The sequence below is a fragment of the Anabas testudineus genome, chromosome 1 (genome assembly GCF_900324465.2).
Source record: "Anabas testudineus chromosome 1, fAnaTes1.2, whole genome shotgun sequence".
In the NCBI taxonomy this organism is placed as follows: domain Eukaryota; kingdom Metazoa; phylum Chordata; class Actinopteri; order Anabantiformes; family Anabantidae; genus Anabas; species Anabas testudineus.
The window spans coordinates 24,540,779-24,565,632 of record NC_046610.1 but is presented as its reverse complement, the minus strand read 5'-3'; the positions used below and the strand labels follow the sequence as shown (position 1 = coordinate 24,565,632).

Sequence of the window (24,854 nt, the reverse complement as noted above, 5' to 3'; positions counted from 1 at the left end):
GTATCTGCTCTTTCCTCTGCTTGTGCTAAAATTAAAGCACATATCCCCTGGTGGCTTCAGACCCTGTCACCCTCTGGAGGACTGCAAGGCTTTTGCTAAATAACCTCTATTTTCTGAAAGTCTTGGCTCACTCCGGTGATTTCTGCTCCTGTCCCTGGTATGAGACACATAAAACGTACCCTCATGGAGACTTAGTGAGTCATGCTTGTTCTGACCTTTTAAAAAGGCAGTGTACGTGTGAAAGGACGGAGTTTGAAGCTAGACGTACAAGCTGTAGGGTGATAGCAGGTGTAAGGGCTAAGGGCTGTGACTAATGATTATTTTTATTATTGATTAATTGTTTAATTTATAAAAATGTGAGACATATTGTCTTACAACTTCACAGAGCAAAATTTTCAAGTCATTGTAAGGGGTCTTTTTTTTTTAACTATAAATTCTTTACACGTTGAAGTTTAATGCTTTTATGGAGGCATATGTGAAAATACTTTTTTAAAGTGTTCTGTGGCTCCACAGGGAGCAGCATGAAGTCTGACAAATATTGTGGTGAAACTTGTCGGTTGAGGATGAAGACTACATGTTAAAAAGTGAAACAAAATCTGGGAGTGTGGTTTTGGAAGGAGGTCACATACCTCAATCTACAACTGTGTTTAAGGCCTCAGGCTCATCTTAGCGGCCACCACCATCACACACAACCCTTCCAACTAAACAAATCTTCAAACTGTTTCAGTGTTTAAAATGATAGGTTTTACTTCATGACATAAAACAGGGTAATGCAGCAATCAGGAAGACGGAGCCTGTCTGGTTTAAAACCTCTCTGATCTTACCTACTTTTGCCCCATTTGGTCAGCCAGAAATTGAGATGGGCTTTTAAACTAGATTGGCCATAATCCGTGAATTTCTACACAAATTATGGTTCACATTGTGCATAGTTAACCCACACCTTCACAGAAACTGCATGTGACACGTTCTGGCTCCGTCACAATCGCCTGAGCTGATCTCTAAAGTCAGTTTTATTAATTACTGTGGTTGCGCTACTCCTCACCAATAATGTCACAGCCACAAACACACACCACATGTTGCTTGGAAGTTCTTTACTGTGAAGATCAGATTATTAAAACATCATAATCTGCCAAGAGAATTGCAATCTCCACAGAAGACCAAGAATAGAATTTAATGGCAAGACATCTATCTTTGTACCCACTGATACATTGAACACTGATACTGTAATGTGTTTATAGTTTTGTCAGTTTGCTAATCACTAAATTAACTAGTTATTGTTTCATCATGTAGTAGTTTGTACATGTATTTGTACACATTACGTTGTGTGTGTGTGTGTGTGTGTGTGTGTGTGTATTTCTACATTGAGTAGAGTGCAAGGCTGGCTGATAAGGAAGTAACCCCACATGAGCCCTGCGTTCTGGGAGGATGTAGCACCGAAAAGAAGGCACTCTCTGATTGTTAAATGAAATTACAGGCCTACTGATCAAGTGCTCAAATTGTATTATTTTCCCCACCTAGCCACACCTGAAACAAGCCATGATACCCATCATTATGTCTCCCTCCCTGATTTTAATTGTGAGGACCCTGGTGCTTGTGTTGATTTCACACACTTGCTTCGTTCTTCCATCCCCCTCTCCATTGTTTTGTCACGTATTAGTTAGACGTTTTAGTTAGTCGGATGAGAGGCTGATAGGAATGGTTGTGAATAGTGACATCTTTGAGTCATTGTTTTCTCGGCCTCTGCTCTCCTGAGGTTTGTAAATTACTGAAAATGTCAAAGAGAGTTTCCTGGCTGGAAAAGAGTTGTTTGTAGCTGGGAAGGTGAATTCAACCAATCTTGTACAGAAAGAGTCCACTCTGTGTGCTACTTTTGACCTTCCTTTTATCATGGAAAACAAGAGTTGTTCAGTTTAATGACTTTGCTGTCCAAATTGAGTGTGCAGGGCCACGCTGTACTTTGATGCCTCCCCATCACCTTTGGTGAAAAATAAGAAAAATCAATTACTTCTGAAAAATGCCTCAGCAAAGGAAGGATTAGTCATACTGGAGTTTTCATCTGCAGTAAGATTGATGAAATGTACTGGTGTACACACACATACACCCACACACTCTTTCTTCCTCCTCCTCAATTTCATACAAATACGCACATCACCACAGTCCTGATGCTTCGTTTTCCATCAGTCCTCTCAAACACATTTGCAAACAGGTGCTTCATGTAACTCCCCAAGCAGTTTTGTGTACAGTAGCTCCGACTGTGAACATTAGACAGTTAGAGGTCTGGGTACCCCATGCATGTGACTGCTCACTCCAGGGGTCTTTCCCCGGAGGCTGTCCTCCTTTATTAATAATCTTCTCTTCTCCGCTTCGCTCAGCTCAGCTCCAACGCAACACTCCATTTTAGGAAAGGAGGCTGCTATGACTTAATCAGGGCTTCCCTGTAAGGAATGTGAGTGTGTGTGTGTGTGTGTGTGTGTGTGTGTGTGTGTATGGCTGTGAGTTGAACTGGATAGTATTGATTAATGCGAGGGTGCCAGATCTTGTTCCCGCAGTGTGTAGGAGTGTGTGTGCAAGTTTGTTCAGTGTGTCCATACGTGTCTGTTCATTTTTCCCGTGGGCTCCTCCACACCTGGGAGAGGCCAGTGAGTGAGCACTCTTACATTAGCAACAACAACTTAGATATAAACCAGGTCGAATGCATTTTCTTCTCTAGAAGCAGATGTGACATTCTGATGGGACTGCGGCAAAACAGTCTGCTTGTGCTCTTTGTTGATCATAGATGCAACAGCGCATTTCTCGCGATGTCCCTGTTCTAGGGGGCAACAACGATTTTGTTGTGTGTGACTACAAAACCAGAAAAGGCTGTGTTTTAATTTGATTCCGTGGAACCTAAAATCTTGACTTTAATTAATTTGTTACTGACTGTGCCTTTATGTGAATTTTTCACCAAACCATGCAACCCCTGCTGCTACAATGTGTTTAACAGTGTTGAACTTCCTCTGCTTCCTCTGGCAGCGTCAAGATTATGCTAAATCATGGTTTACCACATGAATTGTAGGCATCAACTGCCATGGCAACTGCAAAAAAAAAAAAAAAGAATTTGAATTTGAAGAATTCAAACAACCTCACTAATCAAAGCTGGACCTGCATTACCGACACAATGACAACTGTATTAACAGTTGCTGTTCTTTCACACATTCACATTGGAAAATTCATCTTGTTGTGTTATTGTAGTTGCTCTGAGCTCAAGGGAGTATGATCACTCCATCATAGCAATTAGCTCAGCAAGTCTGAGTGTCACCTCTGCATTAGCTTCCGCTGACTCTCCACTTGTTTCTCCCTCACTCTCTCTCCTGCTCTTCTCTTGCTGTTTGCTGTTTTTCTCGTTGATTTGTAGTGTTTCTTCTCTGTCTCTTCTGTCTCTTCTCACAAAGGAAACACTTCCGAGCCCCCCCTTCCCTCTGTTGAATTATAGAGCCCACGTTGTTTGCTAGCAGCAAAAGTGGCTCGACACACCCTTAAAGATTCATCCTTCTGGTGTGACTGTGAGCAATGTTGAGGCAGTTTCCTGAGTGCCACGAACATCTTCTGCTATGACTGTGTTCCCAGGAGTTGGAGAGAACATACAGTGTCCCGCAGGTGTTTTTCTGAACAGCTTGCTGAGTATACACTTAAATTACCTGCTGGGCTGTATGCTCTTTGAAGCCAAGTAATGGAACAAAAGCAGTTTGTAATTGAGATAAACTGGATTACAACTTAACCCTCTATATCTAAAATAGGAATCTAGATTCTTCTTTTGTCTGGATTTCATTTAATATTTTGTTCAAATAAGATGGGCACAAGCTTGATAGTGTGAGTAAAGATTGCAGAGGTGCATGATATTATGGGAAGGTAATTACGTCCTCTGTGAGTGTGTGATTTTTTAAAATTAATTTAACATTAAAAAAATCATCTAAGTTATTATTTTTCTTATGAATATCTTGGTTATTTTTTGATTAGTTGATTAATCCTTGTGTTAACCTACCAATAAATAATAACCATTCCAAAGTTGTAAAGTAAAGTATTACCTTATGGCTTGAGTTACCTTCTTATTCTGGCTTGGCAAACATGCAACGGAAAACGGCAGGATGTGCATATGAGAATAGGTCAAGCTATGCTCTTTTACCTATTTTGGATTTCTTAATTCTGCTTTTGTGCAGTACCCCTCTGGGCAACAAAACACACCTGTCAGTCACATGTTCCAATACTTTTGCTCACATGAAAAAATAGCTGGTTTCAAACAAACGGGGCTATGTTCTAAGTTGTTTATCAGATCCAGATGTACACCTGAAAATAAAAGCACAAAGATTTTTGTCTCATATTATCTTGTCATCTTGTCTCATATTCATATTGGGATGTCAAACCCAAATGTATTCAGACTGCAGAAAAAAAAATGAACTGGACAGTGGGCCAAAACATCAGGGGCCAACACCTCTTATTACACTGCACTCCAGTCTGACTGGACGACTATGACCTCAATAATAAATATATAATTGAATTATCACCTGGGTGTCCCTGGATCTTTGATTAATTTGAAAGAAGAAAAGTGAATGACCTATATCATTATTGGGTATGCATATTCATGAACAAACTAATAGTCACTGTCTTCATATAATAACAAATGTATAGGACATGTATTTAATGAATATATGGACATTTGTCATACAAAAGCACCTCTGTCAGTGACTACAGCTTTTAATATGTGTCTTTCAGGGTAGTGTGGATCTGGGAACTTTCTGCTGTTGTTTCTTTTGCTTACATATATTTAATCTTGATGGAGAGTGTCTGCGAATAGCTTGTTTAAAGTGTTTAGAAGGTTGTGTGTCTCTTTCCAGCTTGGGCTCTTAATAGGCCAATGAGCGCTGACTTTTTTTTTCCTCCTCTTTTTGTCCTCTTCAACTTTTTTCAGGTCACTGTGCTGTTAGATAATTCATTTCCATGCTAAACAGATAGAGCAAGTTCAGAATTAATGTGGCACCACGATTCATTCCTTATACCCTTAAATCTCTCTCAGTCTCAGGGACGGTTGTTGAGTTGTGCACTCTGCACATTGTTTGTCAGATTGCGGCTCAGTCATGACATTTGACAAAAGTTCATTCTACTGTCACGTGCCTTTTTCTCTGAAGTAGCCTCCCTTTGGCCACTTTGCCGTACGACCCAGATTTGTGAGGTACAGCACTGACTCTTGTCTTGCAGCAGCATCTCCAGAGAGAAATTGTGTCCTTTTGTTCTTGGTTCTGTCCCTGAGAAACACTCTCTGCTTGATTGCTCAGTTTGGTCAGACATCTAGATCAAGGAAAGTACTAGTTGCTAAAGCTTGAGACCCACAGTACTAGTGAACTCTACAGACATTGACTTCACCCACTTTTCTCTCCTATGTCCTTTAAACATAAATTTCTGGCTTGTAAGAACATTTCCTTTGACTTTAGCCTTAACGTAGCTATTCTACCATCAGTGCAGTTTTTATATCAGTGAAGATTCTCAGTCATCCAGTTGAAGTACTCTGAAAGTTGAGTCATGGCAACTGGACCTCCTTCTTGTTAGGTAGAGATGTTTCACTGCTCATCCAAGTAGTTTCTTCAGTCTGATTATAGTTGGTTAGAGACCACAAATGTATCCTTCAGGTTGGTTTCACATCAAAACAGAATAGTCTCTATGGTGGTGTAATAGTCACACCTCAGCCAACTCCTTCTTCCCCCGTAAAGTAGGTTGTTAGTTGTGGCCAACCTGGTGAATGTGTGAATTTGGCCTGATTCTGGGGAAGTACAGCACCATTTGTATAGTACAGTAAGTACAGTAAATAATAACTACAGTATGACATGTGATTTGGATTGTTTTTTTTAACAATATATGTATATATTGAATTTGATACAGCAACACATTTACATACAACTTACAACATTTATATACACCAGAAAAGTCTGGACAAAGGTTGTGTTTACCACCCTGAGTGTCACTTTTGTGTTTTGGACCTGAGGAAATCGGTTGATTTAGTTCTGAAGGGAACATTTTGTTTATCTAGTTTGATATAGTGTGTAAGTATTGATATTTCAGTTAGTCGTTAGTTCAGGACCATCCTTGTTCCTTTATAATGTGCCAGGCCTCAGGATGCCAAGATCCCAGCTGTTTAGTATTGGCTTTGTCATGACTCCTGCTCATTCCCTTCTGCCATTTGGGCCCTCTAGTCCACAAACCATCACAGATTTTCAGCCTTTTCTGCGTGTACAGAGATTTCTCTAGATGTTCTGAATCTTTTAATCATATGACAAACCACAGGTGATGAAACCAGTTTTTAAATTTCACATGATGATGAATCTCTCTTGACCTGTTGTCAATTAACCTAATTAGCTCTTTTTAGCATTGTTACCCTCATCCGAAACATTTTGAACATTTTGCTGGCCTCAAATTTAATTCAACATGTATTTTGGTGAGAAACACTGAACATAAACATAACTTTGTTGACTGAAAAGTATCAAGTCAACAACAACAACATCAAGTATATGAATACATAATAATGTTAATTCTGTGTATCTCTGATGGGAAGGTTTGTCTCAGTGGAGGAAATAATATTATAGGGAAGCAGCACACTGCTGTTATACACATAAGCCATTACACAAAATAATAAAATAATCTCCAATAGAATACATACAGTATGCTAAGCTGATTGTAGGATTATGTAAAAGTATGCTGCAGACAGTTTCAGCACTTTTTATAAACTATAAAAAGTGATGATAAAAATTTTTGAACTTGCAATTAAATAAATGCAAAACATTATAAAGGTAAAAATGCCATTGCTGCTGCTGAGTCTATACTGGAAATAGCCAGTAAATAAGTTAATAGTCTTATCGGTGTTGGCCATTAACACACAATGTTCCGCTCTGTGATGCAGTACTATGTCACCACACTGCAGATTTGAAATGATTTTCTATTCACTAAGCTAGCCTCATGCTGAGGTAATGGGAATTTAGTTAAATCTATTGCTTCAGTCAGTCAAATGAAAAATTTCAACCCAAGACTAAAATTCATTTATTATTAATATTCAAATAATGTTCTAAGGTTCCTGCTATTTCTTGAAAGCAATATTTTATAGCTAGCAGGGACAAGTGCTTCGGAAAAGCTACAAACATGTATCTCTTTTATAATAAATCATCATAGGAACCAAAGTGAATCTGCAAGTGGTTGCCCTTCATACGCAGTTAATGTAGTACTGTAGTTTCTTCTTTCAGTTTAAATCACATCGCTCATTCATGTGTTCTGAATGCAGCATTGATGCTATTTTTTTCCACAGAGATGAATCATGAAGAGGTGAGCTTTATACACAGATTCAAAAGACTGAAGTTAACCTGCATTAGTGTACAGCCTGGTTTGCCATGGTGACGTTAAAAATGAGTCACTGTAGTTATACTGAAAGGCTTAAACTTAAGCCCTATGAGTTTAGTTGTACTGATTGACCCTGTTGACGTGCTGGTGGATGTGGCATGCAGCATGACAGAAGAGGCGGTTTGTTTGGGAACCTTTTATAATGTCTTTTTGACCATAACGCAAAGAGTTTTTGATGTGACCACCTGTTATTGAATAAAACGAACCAGCACTGTTGCTCCTTTGTTCTGTGCTTCTAAGTGACTGAGTGCATAGACTCTCTAAGCAGGTCACAAAGCAGCAGGTGTGGTTCATACGGTTTAACAAAAAATCTTTGAAACCAGTGCTGCTCACCACATTGTGCAAAAAGGTTAAAAAAGGCAACAACATCTAATAGCAAACATTACAGTATCATCATCATAAACCTCAATCTCTCTTCTTGAGTGTTGGAGACAGCCCACCTCTCTTGAAAGCTGAAAAAAACAAAAATGACGATATGAACTATCGTGGATTTGGAGAATCTTTAGTCTTTGACTATTTGTGTCAGTCACACCATGGTCACCTAGTTGCCATACTTAAACACATATCCAGTGGAGTGAACACTTTCTTATCTTTGAGGTTCCTGGGGGGTCTGCAGCCAATCCCAACTGCAGGCTTACTGAGGTATATCTTCTACCATCATCTACTAAAAATGTAAATTACATCACATAGAAAGTCAGCACTAGATGATGGAAAACAGTGATCCCATTCAGTCACTCAGATGCTGGAAGACACCATTTCAGATGATGGTGCAGTGGAAGAAGACGAATTAGTGAATTAGTGTGTTCCCGCCCCATCATCAGGGGGTAGTGCCGGAATATTTGGAAAACAGACAGGATCAGCTATCTGGGAACATGATTCCAGTAATTCTGGTGTCTTAAGCCATGTTGACCATTGTTTATATCTATTTACTGTTCACCAGCAGTAAGATTTTTTTTAGTGATTGATCCTATGTAGTCAGTGCTTGTGATACCTCAGAGAAACTCACAGGCGAGTTTCCCCATAGCAGCTCAAACATATATGAGCGTATATATATATATATATATATATATATATATATATATATATGTATGTGTGTGTGTGTGTGTGTGTGTGTGTGTGTATGCTTGGACATTGTGTATGCGTGCCACAAACAGGCAAGGAAGGGAAAAAAGCACGAGTCCTTAAATGTCACATTACTCAGCACGGTAACTACGCTCACGACATGCAATGTGTCAGGCCGCATCATCATCCCCCACTGTGCATGTGCAGAACAGGCCCCCAGCCCTGCACGTGCGCTTAGAATATGCACGAGATGTACATGGAGATGAGCTTGTGCAGATCCCCAAGAGTGGGAAATGCAACTTTAATCACCTTTTTTATTTATTCTTCTGTTTTTTTGTGTGTGTGTGTTATGTTGAGAACTGTCACCCCCTGGTTGTTTTTGTTATCCTTCTCACTGTTTGCTATTTGTTGTCCCAGCACCATTACAGCATCAACAGCTTCACTCTCAACAGGCAGCCATGACTCCTTGTGACATCAGTGCAAAGTGAAACCCCTCCGTCCTCCGCTTGCGAGACATTACAATATTACACTTAACATGAAAACTATCATCACTCCCTTTACTCTACCTCCCACCCACAGTCAAGTTGGACTCCCAGAATGCTTTGTTTCCAGCCATATGGTGCAACGGATGAAGATCAGCAGCTATTTTTAGGTACTATAATATTATATTTTCATCCAGCCCAGACTCTTCTTCCTCATTTTCTCTGAATAGTAAAAGATTAAAGGAGCAGAACAGTGTGTCAGTAATAAGTAAGTCGATCCACCCTCCAGCATACTGCTCTCATACAGACAGATTAACTTAAATTATTATCAAGTTAACTTATAGTTAAAGCTGTATGCATTTTTTTGTTTTTTTGTCTGAGCAGATGTTCATCTCACAGCTTTAGGAAAGCCAGTATAATTTTGTTCTCTAAATCAAAAGCTAAGTCTTGTTTTTGTTTGTTCATTTTTTAGGGCGATTGCACTGTGCTTTAGTGAATTTATTCCCTTTGACTAGGTACAAAATACGTGTACATCCCAGATATGCGTACCTTTTTTATTATATAGAGATTTGTGTTAGATTGGTGATTAGATGTATCCCACTTAACACTTCAAAGCACAAAAATCACTAAAGCTAGCCAAAGAAATGTAGAAAGGTAACATTGATCAGATGGTATTTCAAGTTACACATACACATCTTTCAAGTCCAAAAATCAGTCTCCTTTATCCTCATCTCCAAACAGTATTTCAGCACCATTTGTTTTCAGCTGGATGCTTTCAGGGAAGTGGCAGTCACGTCATTCAGTAGACATTATCTGTGTTGTTTTTCTACAGAGTGAAAGCACACGGTGACTTCAGACACACACGGAAGAATAACAAATTCCCACTGTGCATAATTAGCCAGAAGTGTGAGATGCAGAATCACTGAATTTATAAGGGGTTGGATATCTTCCAGTTGATGGTAGTTTGACAAGGTAGAACAGAGGGAGCTGTATTGCAAATCTATAGTGATTCACACCCCTGTGTGTAGTGAGTTAGCAGGGAATTCACTAATGGCATATTTAACTGTTATTCATCCTCACAGTGGCACCAACAGATCCACTAATGGAGTTCCACGGGGGCATTTCACTGCACAAAATTCCCTTCCCTAATTTGAAGAACTTATTGAGGAATTTAGTGCATTTATATTGTATGACAGTCTACAGTAATACCAGATCTGTCAATAGAGGAATAGTACTGAACAACACTTGTACAGTATTTGTTCACTGTCTTAAGAGCAAAGTGCCATGAGTGGAACCATTTCAGCTTACCGGTAGTTAAATGGTGTCAGCTGTGTTTTGAAAATTGTGAGTAATACTACTGATCCTGTAGAGTTACCATAGGGAGTTTATCCCACCGTTGTGGGACCACTGAGTTAAAGAGCTTTGTTTGGGGTCTTTAGCAGATGCCACTCTTTAGTGGAGTGCATTGGGTGAAAGATATTGTATGGATGATGGTGTTTAGGTAGGCTTTGAATCTCATGTGGGCTCATATCTCTGCACTGAGGCCCAAACCCACCACCCTGACACGACTGACATACACAGCTGTGGTTAATCAATTCAGGGCACATACATACATATAAGGTACATAAAAATGTACATGTTTTAAAGAGCTATCAGTGGAAGAAGACACTTAACTTTAACTCTACAATTCTTGACCCATTTTAATTCATCTATTTTCATCCATCTCACGTATTCTGTATATATACGTATTTGGAGTTTTCTGTATATATATTATTATATATTGTGTATTCTGTACTTGTGTTGGTGTGGATCTTTCCTAGTTGTGGTTTCTTTTCTATCTGTCTGTGTTGAGAACAACTGTAACAAGGAAAGACAATTTCCCTCTGGAATTAATAAAGTTTGAATCTTGAATCTTAACTTAACTCAGCTCAGGAAGAAAAAAAGTCCAGAAAAGCTCATGTGACACATCCTGAGGCTAATGTGACACGTGTCCCAGAGTCAGTTTGGATTCATACATTTGATAGGGGAAGTGTATGTGTTGTGTCAGATGGTTGAGTGACTTGCTTTCTTCTTCTCTAAGGGTTTATTTTTTCTTTTTTTCACTGCAGTATTTATGATTGAGCTGCTGAGATCTGGGAATACAGAAGTCAGATGGGGCAGAAAACACAAGCATTGGACAGAAGAGGAAATAAATGTAAACAGTTAAAGCATTATATGTACATTAATCCATCAAAGTTCACAGAATGGACTTCTTGCTTCAACTTCGACTTACCTTACTTGTCTTTGCATGCAACTTTCCTGAGCAGTGAGGTATAATTAGCATTTCAACAATTTTAGGTGTTTCAATTCATTTTTAACCTTCAAATAAAGCAGTTTAGATGCCAGCTTGTTGATTTGGTTTGATTTGAGGTACATTTTCCTTGTAAGGAGACTCACGACCTACTAGAACAGCAGGAGTATTTCATCAAATGGTAGCAAATGCATTTGTACAGCTCTGTTTGTCTATCTGTGTTTCATTTACACACACACTCACAAACACAAACACACACACACACACAGTGAAATCCTCTTTTGAGCCTTTGCTCCAAGGGTCGGGTCTGGTTTGTACCAAACTGTAATATAATATGCTTAGTCATCAGAACAGCTATACAGCAATGGCCACAGCATCTGCAGACACACAGTGCTATCCAAATAGGAGCCTGCCATCCAAATATCGAAACTTAGTCAGACAACCCCCCTCCCTTGCCATCTTACCTCCCAATGCCAAATTCTTCCAGCGGGCTGAAAGTATTATATCATCAGTGAGAAGGAAGCAGGGCAGAACGTTGCATGCATGCACACACACTTATATTCTCTCGCTGTGTGTCTTTCACTTTTGTATTGTCTAACATACACATATCCAAAAGTGCCCTATCCCCATTCGACCCCACGGCGCATACAGAGCCTTACTCCGTGTTATGTAAGACTCCCATCATAACCAGTGAAAAAAAGGATGAAGAGGGAAGGGGTAAAAATTTTGGAGCGCTCCTTTACTGCTTATTGTTGTTCTGTGAAAAGTCTGTCATTTAAAATATACATTTTTCTGATTAAAAGAACAACACGTTCTAATCAAAGAATCAGTAATGATGGTGGCTCATACTGTATTAGCAGTTTACTTAAAACCCTGAGACTACATTAGCTGATCAAGATATTTGGGCCCTTTTTAAATCTTGAACTTTGTAACTGGTTAACTGTATGGCCTGTATCAAAGCAATCACTTACTCCAGTTTCTGATGGTTTCTTTGCTTGTTTTGACAGCTTCATCTATGTGAGCGAGTGGTATCATGGTTTTCTCTAATTAGGCACAGTATGGAGTGAGCAACCAGTTATTGCTTGTGATTATTTCTGATGTGCAACTGCACAACACCCAATATGCAGCTGCCAGTGGTTTTAGGCTTCTTGGTCTTCAAGAGTTCAGCGAGGCCGAACACAGAGTAGAAAGGAATGAATGGAGATCATCACAAGAGAAGGGGGGTTCCTGCCTCAATATTTTATATTTAAAGAACAGAGGAAACTACTTCACCTTTTCATCCCCATGTCAGTGATGGTTATAAATAAACATGAAAGACAGGGAGAGGTAAAGATAACGAGAGTGGGTATCCCCTGGGATTTGTACAGCAGTAGTATGTGAAAGCAAGCGTAACAGCACCATATGCATGTACACACTCCTCGTTTTCTCTGTTTCCCTTTGTATAAATAAAGGCAGGCACTTGTTCATATCTGTGGTGTGTTAATGGCATAATGATTTGTAACCTCACTAGTTTTAATGCCACCAAGCATTCAACAGAAAATTCATCATCAACCATTTTCCTGGGTGGTGTATATGTTATTTTGTAAAAATAGTTACAACAACACATTGTTATGAAGAGTGTCACTATGCAGAGAAGCTATTCTTTGCTATTCTATCCCATACAAAGCAGTGATTGTGTGGTTGAGCAATTTTCATACAGTGTTACAGTGGTAAATTTGGTATAATGTAATGTAACCCAAGGATGATTACAGGTAAAACATCATTCTTCTTTCACTGAACAATTGTGGGGGAATCTATGTAGCTCCTGCAATTGTGGGTGACTTCATGAGTGCATTTTGGTATGCTTTTGTGGCTTAAGTGAAGAGTGTACTGTATGTCGTACACAGATAAAGTTCTGTACTTGTAAGGTACAAGTCACTGGACATGCCACAGATATTATCAAACTAGGTGAGTAAAGACATAAGAAAGTTATTTTTTTAAGTTATAAATTTCCCCTGGTTGTTTTCCACTAACCATTATCAGACAAAACAACAATCAAAATTCCCCAAGCGCATTATTACAAAACTGTAAAACATTGAATACATTCTTCAGAGCTGTGTGAAGTGACTACTTGTATTATGAAAATTTCATCCACTGGGTCCAATAAAATTTTTAAAGTCTCAAAGAGCAGGATCAGTAAATTATTTGAGGAGTGCTGCAATGCGCCTACACTGTCGGCCCAAAAATAGGGAAGCCTGAAAACCCTCTTGTGTGCTTGTGTCCAGTGAACAACTTACATTAAAATGAATGAGATGGTATCTTGTAACACAATATTCCAGCCTCCTTAAGGCATGGCACATGGGCCAGAAACATTTGCCTTCTCTCCTGTCTCTTTGCCTGTTGTGCATCTAACTGCACATGTGTATTACTCTGCACTATGGCCTTTATGCACATAAAATTGAGAATGTTTAGTTAACAAAGAGATTTTTAGTTGTAGTACTTGATTGGCCAATGTGGCAAACTGGCAGCCAAGCTAACTAACAGGGCTATCAAACAGATACCCAAACTGAACCTGACAGAACTCACCAATATTCAAGGATCCAGATCTGCCAGTTCACGCTGGTGTTTAGAAATCTGGTTTGGGTTTTTGTAGAATTTCATCAGGTAGGTAATATTATTTTAGTTTTTTATTTGTTATTATCTAATATTAAAGTCTAGACAAAGATGGTGCACTAACAAAAATGACAGGAAGTAGTTTATATTAGTCACCAGTTAATGATCTTGTCAGAAGATAGACCTAAAGACAAAGACAGTTAGGGTTAAGCAGTAAGGTTGAGTGGTTGGGCTTCAGTAAAGTTGCTGGTCAAGGTGATGAAAGACACCAGGATTTACCTGGATAAGGTAAAATATTGACCATCTTGTTGGCATCTATTTCAAAAGTGTGTGAAGTAAAAAATCAATAGTTTGTCAAGAGTAAATATCATTATTTAGTCGTTTTCTTCCCCTACACCATGTGCTACCGTGACCAACTGTAATAAAACAAAACAAAACAGGACTCTTTTTAGAGCCAAAAAAAATTAGGCGAAAATGCTACAACACAGCTGCGTGATATGCTTGTGTATCTGAACATGTTCAGTGTAGCATAAAGAAAAAGCTAAGGTGCCGCAGAGCTCCAGCATGAGGAAAACAAGCCGAACAGAAGTCATGCTACATCCCAATTCAGAGCCCCTTGGTAGCTCACAGTCGCTCCTTCCAAATTGCCCTGTAAATTAGACTGGCAGGGATGATGCAGGCAGGCGGGCGGACAGTCAGCTTCCAGTCGGGAGAGTAAAGCAGGCTGAGGCAGAATGTGTCCCCCCCAGCCAGCTGAAGCCTGATTGCTGATTGATACATTGGCAGCCACTGATTGTGCATAGTGAAGAAGAACAGGTAGAATGAGGTGATTGCAGGAAGGGAAAGAATGGAAATCTAACTCACTCTTATACGCACATGCGTTTTTTTGTGTGTACTACAGCCAGCAGGGAAAGTTGTGGATAGGGCATGATCAACAGCTGAAAACAGTAACTTCTCTTACAACTGCACTAATTACCAGGCCAATCACATTATTTCTTTTTTTTTCTCTCTCTCTCTCTGTTCCTCTAAATTGGCACTACAGTACAATTTCACAGTTTTCCTGTTTCGTCAGTATGACATGACAAATATAATTGACCTTTCAAATTAAGGTAACATGTTACCCCCTCTCCTCTACTTCTATCCATTCCTCGCTCTCTTATCTACCAACTGCCTCCAACACCATTCCCATCATACACGCAGGCGCATGTATTTTTTTTCCCAATCTCCAAACATCATGCATAATGCACTGCGTCTCAGCCTGCTCTCTGCATGTAGTACATCAAACATCATGGCTAATGGCAAGTGCAACGTAGAGCAGCAGTAGCAGAGTGACTCCCTTCAGGTTAAGGCTAGCAGTCCATTATTTGTGCCCACCTCTCACTTCTGTCACTTAAATGCTCTCTGCCTCAAGGAGACACTCACTCTGTTGCTATGGCGTTCAGACCGATACAGTCGAGCACACTTTACAGGCACCCAGGGAGAAGTGCTGATATTGATGAAGCAGATCAAAGTGGACTGATGTGCAGGTTTAAACAGGAGAGTCATTCATTTTTTTCTGCTCTGTAGAAAAATCTGTTAATTAACTAAACCTTGAACTGCGATCTGATATTTATGAAATACTAATAGCTGTTTGAGAAGAGTTGCATAATCAGTAAAATATTCAAACATTTATAATTAAGGCTACCTGATCGTCAACATTTGTATCTTGAATTTGTGAGTGCTTACTGTACTTGGGTCATTTTTGTTGTGTGTAGAGTAATTTGACCATGACATTTTCACTTGATGCAAGCTAAGGTATCTTCTAGCAGGTCTAAAGCCCAAGTGTGCATGTTTTATTGAACCTGAAAGCATCCTCCACTTGCCTGCTTGTCTTGGATGAATACGTATTTGAAGAGGGTAAGTCAATCCTCAAGTGCAGCGGCTGGCATTGGAACAGAACTTTTGGGTGGATAATATGGTCATATGTTCTTGTGAGACATTAACTATACTCTACTGTACTGTACAGAAACAACCCAGGAATAATCTTGCATTCAATGACTGAACGTCAGATGGTCACTTATGTTATTTTAGTGGTTTTATCAATGACTCTTTCATCACTAGAAAGTAACGAAAGGTTGTGCTTTACATGTGTGTCTTTCATTCCAACTATGTTATGCCCTAGTAATCCAAAAGGTTTCAAGGTTCTTTCAGGCTAAACCCTACCATTTAATGTATTTCTTTGCACATAGGAACTTCATTCCAGGAACTAAATTTTTTTACTCATATTATTTCTCTTCCACACCTCTCTTTTTCTTTAAATATCCACTTGCTGAGTTAATGACCACATTTTGTGTGGACTTCACCTTGATTTACCCTGTTTAGAGGAACTATATTGTATGTGGACATTTTTGCATCCACTTTTATAAATTTATATGCAGTTGTGCTACAGTATATCTGAAAGCTTGACTTGTAGTTAGTGTAGTGTGTGAGGAAGACTCTACTGCTGTCTGTGCTACTTTACAGTGACCAGTACGACATAGAGTGCATACATTTTGTTTTGGTTTGGACAGAAATTTAAAAGACATATTTGTGCTTTTGTAGGATTTAGAAGACTAATGTTGGGTTTGGGTCGGTTGCAGTCACCTTATGCTTTGGGTTGGGTTGGGTTGGATTCGGACAGAAATATGTAGTCCAGTTAATACTCTATAGCAGCATACTGTGACTGTGGACAGCTCATCAGGGTCCCTCTATGATTGAAGGATAAATAAAACTAATGACATCCTGGTATATGGTTCAGGTGCATGTGGCACCCTCGAATGTGTGACCACAGAATTCTAAAAGCGGAAATATTTGCAAAACAGATGTTATTATAGTAAATGGAGTTAGGCAGGATGTATCATGCTTGACTGTAGTAAGGCAGGTGCTGGGCATGTGGTGTAAACCAGACAAGATTATAGCAATGAATGTTTGTGCTGCCAGTGCAGCCTGGCCCAGCAGACGTCAGTGTGGGCAATGTGAGCAGCAGCTGCTCTGCCAATTCATCCTTTCGTCTACAGCACTATGTCCACTTTACAGGACTCAGCTGTTGGACACTCACCTGCTCATGTAGAGCAGCCATTTTGATGCTCTAACATACACACACACCTACTTGAACTACAAATGAACTTTCTTCTGTTGATTCTTGCTTTGTTAGTTGTTTTTTTGTTTGTTTTTTGCCATTTAAAAAGGCTATCACTCCTCAAAATAACTGTATGACTTTAATGCTTTATCTACACCCACATTATGTAAATACATTTTATTTTGTATTGTTAAATGTGAGAATATGAAATACAGTATAATCAGTAGACTCTTATGTGAATCTGAATTGCCATGCAGTGGTGTGGGTCTCCTCTCTGCTCTGACTGTAGCTGTGGGAGGCTACTGTGACACTGATCGCCTTTGGGACGGGCCCCACAGTAGCACCTCTAGCCTTATTGCCATTCCATAGTGCACAGTGCAGGACAGGATCAGGACATTGTCAGTGCCACTGTTGGGGCTGCAAATTATTAATTATTGTAATTGTATTAATTTAAATTTATTCTTTTTCATTTATTTCTTGCAGCAGTGCCCTCTCCAGTACATGTAGGCTTTCACTATCAAATAGATACTAAATATCTGCTATACTTTCATGAATTTAACAGTGATAGCAGATATGACAGATATACTACTCACATATGGGTACTTCCCTTTCAACTCAGGTAGATGTGTTTCTTACTGTGTGCGTTTCTCCACCACAGCCTCTATTGAGTCCAACCTCATTCCAGTCACTGTGCAGGCTTTTTGCACCAGTTGCTGTTTTATGCTGCCTCCCCAGCAAACTGCAGCATAAAACACCACTCTTGCTTTTGTTGTCTGGTAAAACATCACCCACATTAGCCACTAAGTACAGACTAACTGCTCTTCCTGCAGTTACAAATAAACATCAGATTACAATACAGTATCGCAACACTATGTTCAGGATGACTGAACACTCACTTTGGGGGAGAGTGTTAGAAAACAGTTGCTTTGCTGATAACCGGTGACCAAAAAAAGGAAAAAAGTACCTGGTAATGATAAACCAGAAATGACACTTTCATTGTGTAATTTTGTATATTTTCAACATATCTCTACGTATTAGTGTGACATGGTCAACGCGAGCATGTGTTTGTGATTGAGATTTGGAAAGAGCTCAGTACTGTGAAGTGGAATCTTTCAGTGTTGATTGTATAAAACACCTTGTTTACATGAAGGTTTGCTTGGTGTGTGGCTCTGCGTCACGTACACATGTCCTTACCTCCTGTGGAAAATAAGACTTCATGGGGATAAAACTGTAATTAGCAGTATGAGGTCCTTTTGAAGACTTGTTAATTTGGTCAGTTCAGTCATTATTGTATATTATTTTTATAACACGTCGCTATTTCAGTCCGGGGTGTTTCTTTGTCGTATCTACACTGAGCTACTATTCCTATCATGATTGCTTGTTCCTTCCCTCCACACACTAGCCTGACATTTTGACTGGACTGAGTTGGAGCACGCTAACACTGGCTTGTAACAGTAAATATTAAACACATCTAGCTGTGGCTGTGAGATGGCCGTGTGCTCTGCTGCTCTGTGGCTTTTTACAGGCTGCTCTGCATTGTTTTGGGCTTGAGAAGTTATAGCAGTGGAACATAGTGCAGCGGACTGCATCCACTCAAACACAGCAACATACTGTGTTTGCAAACAGGTCAACAGAAAAGGGCAGAGTGGGAGAAAACAGTGGGAAAGTAGGTAACTGTTCTTTATGGTCTCATTTTCTTTTTTTGCGTTTTGTGAAGGAGCTGAGGCTGAAATGGGGCTTCGAGTAGGTGGAATGATAAACTTTTCAACCACTCCTAGCACATAGAGTATATTGGTTTATTCATTCATTCTTTCACTCACTCACGGTTAGCCTACCTGACTCTCAAGAGACTGTGAATGATGCAAAAGGCATCCCACACTCTCAAAAATGCATACAATGTCACTTTTATCATTTACAAAATGATAAGTTTAGAGCATACTATTTCTGGAAATATTGCTAAGCTACTACAGTAAGTATTACTAGTGGCAAAAAGAATCTGATCATGATATATATTTTTTCACATTGATAATTATGAATTTATCAAAGTTATTTATATTATCATTACCTAAATTCTGTCAGGATTGCCATTAAACAGATTTAATTTATGACACACGTCTTTAAAACTCTTGATGACAATTATTTACTTCACCACTTACTTTTATAATTGCCTTGATACATTCTGTGTATTTATACATATACCTACATAAATAAAAATATACCAACTTGCATGTGTGTGCAGTAGTAACATATTATGACAGTAGCAGAGGTTTATAAGAAAGCCTGGAGATGATAACCAGACAGCAAGTACACTACTGTCTGCCTCCGGTTAATGAAAACATCAGTTAATCGTACAAGAAAAATATACTTTTTCTCTTGGGGAGGACAAAAGATGATAACAGAAATTATTGTTGTCACTTTGCTGAGTACAGTCAGACAGTATTCTTTGTGTACGTTGACTGAAGGTATACTTCAGGAATCTTGCATATCTTCTGCTGTAAAAACAACTCTGTTTTACCTTGTTTATCTTCCTCATAAAGATGTTGCAGCTCACTTTCCTTAGGGTTAGGGTTAGTACTTGTAGTTAATATTCATTATTTTGTGCAAGGCAAGGGTCACATGAGTGACAGCGATGACACAGTGGAGGCAACACTTGCAACTTTATCTGCACATTCTAATTATAATGGATGCTGATGTTGGCATTAAGCTTAAATCACCACTGTGCTTGGCTTCATCACTTCGAATTCCTGCTGTTAAAATATGACTTGTGCTGCCAAGTGTGACAATGATATGTCAACACATGCTTTTCTTAAACAGTCTTAAACAGTCAAATCATCTTATATTAATCTCCTGTTGTCTGCACTTGATGCTTTGTGATTTGGATATTCTGTATTTGTCCTTTAACCTGAATGATCTTCTGGGATTTGAAATGCTTCAGGTTAAATGCCTTCACTATTAACCGGCAGAGAACCAAACTTTCTTCTTCACACTATGCTCAGCAGTCATGCAGAACACTGTTAAATGAGTAGCATCTGAAAGTTGTCAGTTGTTTCTCCACCAGGACCTCCAAGATTATTGCTGTGTTTACAGTGCTGGTCAATAAAATATTTCAGATTCTGATGTCGCCATTTTGCACCACATGCTATCAATCATTAGCCTTAGCCCATTTGTATCCTGGCTGGCCTTACCCAAAGAACAGTGTAGTTGCTGAAATATGTAACAGATGTTAGCAGTGGCCTGTGAATGGGCTTATGATTTCTGTGTGTGTGTGGGTGCTGGGTTGATGATGACAGCGGTGACTTGATGCTTGAGAGGCGAGGCAAAGGTTCCTCAGCACTCTTCGGCAGCCAAGCGCCTGTCACTGGACTTGGCAGTCAAGGAGAGACTGTGGGGCCGAGATAGGGGGAGGAAGTGAAATGCAGCAGAGAGGGGGTAACATAACTGCGGCCACCTTTTAAAGCCACACCCCCCTCTTTCTGTTTTCCTTCACACTCTCTCTGTGTGCCAATTTTCTACTTTTCTCTCAATCTCTCTCTCTCTCCATCTTCCACTGGCACAAAGTTGCCGTCTCTTGCTCGATTGTGTTCAGGTCCCCATGTTGGGAAGTGGACTTAGCAAATTGTGGTTAAACTCCCACCACCTTTCTCTTTCTCTCTGTCCCTCCTTACCTCTCTATCCTACTTGCCATACCCTAAATATCCCTTGCTCTATTTTTGCTGTGCTCTCTCTCCTCTTTGCCCTCGCTTTGTCCTCCTAGGGCTCACTTTTTCCATTTCCCTATTCTCTTGTCACTCTCTGAGGAAGCACACACAGTCCTTGGAAGGGCACAGCTATACTGTCACACACATTCGGGCTTGGTGTTCTCCGGGCAAGGCTCCTCGACAGTACATAGGAGTTCAATGGGTTTCTGGGCTTGACCTCTCTGCTGGACATATGTTCTCTGCACAGCACTCTGCTAAAGCAGACACATACTGTGCCTATACACATGCTAACATACTGTATATGAACTGGGCTAACCTAATGTCTCTTCTTTTCCAGCTCTGCATGAGTTTCCCACAGACCTGTTCACAAACAAAGAGAGAACAGAAGGAGCTGTGGCCCTGCATGTCCTGTGTGTAAGTTCAACTTTGCTTTTACCACTCTGCATTCCTGTGCAGGTGTGATAACATTTCAGACTGTGTAAACATGGACAGATTACCTACCTAAACATTTTCACATCACACTTTAAAAGGACAGGTTATTCTACATTTTCCTTATTGTCAACAAACCTCATTAAAATACCCAAGCCAATAGTGAACTGATTGTATTATCTCTATTCAAAACCTGGAGAGCATCAGTCTGTGCCACAGATCTACATTGTTGGTGCCATGTTTTTCCACGACATGGTACTGGCTGTTTCTTACAGAAGGGAAAAACAGGTACTATTATTCGTCCGATGAAAAGTTAAAAAAGGTGAGTGGAATTGGGTCAAGATGAGATGGTTCTATGTGGTGGAAAATAAGATAAGAAAATTATGTATTTGTCCTAAAATCGGAAAATTGCATTGTTGCAACAGCAAAGTACAAGTACACAGCAGAGATGTAAGATAAATAAGAAATTATACAAAGTGGAATAACACTATAAAGCTACGAGAACTAACGCTCATAGTTTATATTAGTCAGTCTCGCATAGCGCCATCCAGCTGCAAGAAATACTCCAGAGCATTAAGTGTATTATGATTATGACCGAAGACTACATTTTCAGTAGGAACTAGATCTGTTTGCTAGGGGCTGAGTAATAGGGAAATAAGAGATGGACTAATACTGTACATGGTTGTTTTTTGTCCAATCATGGGATTTGTTAGCACCGCACACCTGCACACCTCATTATTTGGGTATGTTATGCCACTAGCCTCAATTAAAGATGAAAAGCAGATTACACAGGTCTAGTAGTCTCTCTTCTGTCATTTTCAGGCATGACGTAGGTGACATCCCTTGAGGCAATTCATCACATCAAATTTATTGTGCTGCCATCTCTTGACTCACACCTGGCAACAGACGTTGATGTTTTATATTGGTAGAGTTCTACTACACCAACAGTCAAACACTGTGGACAAATTGGCGCAGTCCCCCTCACTACCTGTCATCTTTTATTTTATAAAGTCACAGTATAGTTGTTTGGAGGCTATCATCCAAAACAAGGCTAAACAAATGACAAGCGGTAGCAGATATTTCATCCTCTCCAACTGAACTGAAGACAGCATCTGGATCTGCAACATGATGCCAAGCCCAATCGAGTTCTCTTTTCTCTCCAAAGCCCAGCATCAGTTTAGCACATACCTAACCAGCCACACTAGCCTCTCCAGCATGGCCCATCAGAGATCAGTGTGCGGGGTCAATGCTCCCTGCTGTTGCTGTAGCACGACTAGAACATAGGATTCTGAATGTTTCAGCACACGGCGACCAATGTAGTGTTGTGCTGTTGCTGATAGTCACTGGTGAGGGCGGTGGGAGGGGGATACTTTGATGGAAGCTCATGCCAGGAGAACAGTGTCTCCAGGGACCTTTGCTGTGCATATACAGAGCACTAAGAACTACCGAATGGACCATTTTGCCAGAACATGTCTGACATTATAGGTAATGTCATTGCTTACAGTGTACCCTCTGGGTTTGCCTTTCCTGCTAGAGAAAGGCAAATAAAAGTAACCTTTTCCAGAATGCTTGAATATTTAAACAACAACAACAAAAACTGTTTAGCATCACCAGCTATCTGGCTGTGATATCTAAAAGTTACTGGGTAGCAGGTGTTCTTTGTGGAACAGCATAATGTGTATTTTTAGAAAAGACAGTCAAGGCTAATATCTGCACAGCATACTGTATAGTTGTAAGGCTGTTGTACTTTTCCACTTTTCCATTTTTAGAAAAGAAGAGTAAGTCAGACACACAATGAGCCAGACCTGACAAAATGTTTGCCCACTTTTGCCCACCAGGCTTTTTGAATGTTTTGTTTCATACCTTAATGTGGAGATGCACTGTCAAAGCCTATTGTAGCAAGTGACCAAAGTCATATTTGCTGTGTGTGGACTGAATTATATGACTTGGATTCTAGTGAGTTTCTGATGACACACTGTATGTGTTCAGTATTTGTCTATCAGTGACCTAGATGCAATTTGTTTGTGTATTTTCTTTTTCTCTTTTTAGCATCTCACCTGTGTGCATGTGTGTGTTGCCTGTTGTCATCAGTCGGCTACTGTATTGTTATTGGACTGTACTGTACATTTAAGTCATAAAATTTTTCATTAAATTTGCATATAAATGGCTGTTTTAAATGTTAAATATGAGAAACAAAAGCTTCATAGTATCAAGCAAAATACATTTGGGAAATTAAGGTTGAATTTACACTGACTACATAAAAGCATGTATAAATACTTACATTCTTGTTAATTACCCCTTCAATTTCCATTAAAAAAGGAAAAGTTCACGTAGCTAAACAACTTAAAATCTGAAAATTTAATTTAAAAATAACCAGGACATTACAGAAAAGATGCTGTGTCACCATGAGCCTTATGTTGTCTGAGTTATACTGCATTAGTTCAGTTATCAGCATATGGTCTGAATGCAGGGATGTTGACTCAAATGCTAGATTTAATCTGCTGCTGTCTTTCCCTTGTATTATCCTGTGATGCAGCCACAAGGATTCAGCTACAATGCAGAGAAGTGGAAATCGCTTTGTGTTAGAGCCTCTTTTCTGAATTTTAATATCACAGCAATTTAATTCCAGCTGCTGTTCTCTTGACTGCTGTATTACTGACCTCCCTCCTGTTCAGGAGAGCTCATTAATACTGGCGTCATCTCTTCTCAGAAAAGATTTGCTCTCAAAACCACAATCACAACTTCTGAATTCACTGTATGCACAACTAGAAAGAAATGTATCGCATACTGTACTTGTCTATTTACTGATAGACATACAAACGCTCACATGTTGGCTTGAGATAGCAACGAAGGGTTCATCTCTACTGAATACGTGCAATCTCTGACCTCTTGCTTGCTCTGGACTGAGAAATCTCACTCTTCACCGACGGTCATAGCTGTATGGGTTCAGCTTGCTCTCGGCTTATACCTGAAAACATCAGGTACACAATACAACGTGACTGAGGCCTGAGCTCAAAGGAAAACGAACATGAACTCTTCTTGTCAGCCCTGCTGTAAGCAGGTCTTTCAACGGCTTTGTTGTCAAAAATTGAAAAAAAGAACATTGATGCCTTTCTTCTGTTCGCATATTCCCGTCAGTTTGTTATCACTACTTGACATTTCCTCTTGATCATCATTGTCATCTATCTCTACCCTGTCTTGAATTGTTCATTGTTCTGTATAATGTAAATTAAAATATGCGTCAGCAGGGAAAGGTTTCATGAGGTAGGTGTTTGCAGTAATACTGTACATCCGGAAAGAAAAAAACACCTTTGGTACAAAACATTGAAGGCAGAGTACTAGATCGCATATATTACAATGAATGTGCAGTTTAAAATTAGAACCACGTTTGTTGTAGTGACTATTTTGATCTCCTTAGGCGATATTTGTTAATTTTGTCATTGTTGCTTAATTTAGCTCTAAGAAAAAGAAACGATGTTTAAATACTGTAAACAAAGTAATTGGAGGCTATTGTGATTTAGATAATGACAGTAATTCAAAATATTTGAATTTGAATTGAAATTGATAGCAAACTTTCCAAGAGATAATAGCTGATAAACTGTGCCGGTAGCCACACACATATGTCAAATCATAAATGTCAAAGTTAAAACCTGCCGTATTTCCCATTGATGTGTTTATGACTGGAAAAAGTGGCATTATCTGATGCCCTGAGAATGAGAATGGCTAGTACTGAATGATTCCAAAATTAGCAGATTAATCATGTTGGGTATAAAATGAACATCCAAGCA

General features: G+C 39.5%; 1 protein-coding gene across 1 annotated transcript in view; it reads left to right on the top strand.

The window, feature by feature from the left end:
• The window catches only part of LOC113162525 (sodium/potassium/calcium exchanger 3-like), a 44,375-nt gene that overhangs the window by 6,408 nt on the left and 13,113 nt on the right, over window positions 1-24,854 (top strand). Inside the window, exon 3 of the mRNA XM_026360700.1 lies at window positions 20,975-21,051. Within this exon, the coding sequence (XP_026216485.1) occupies window positions 20,975-21,051 (77 nt within the window). The remainder of the gene's footprint in view (window positions 1-20,974; window positions 21,052-24,854) is intronic.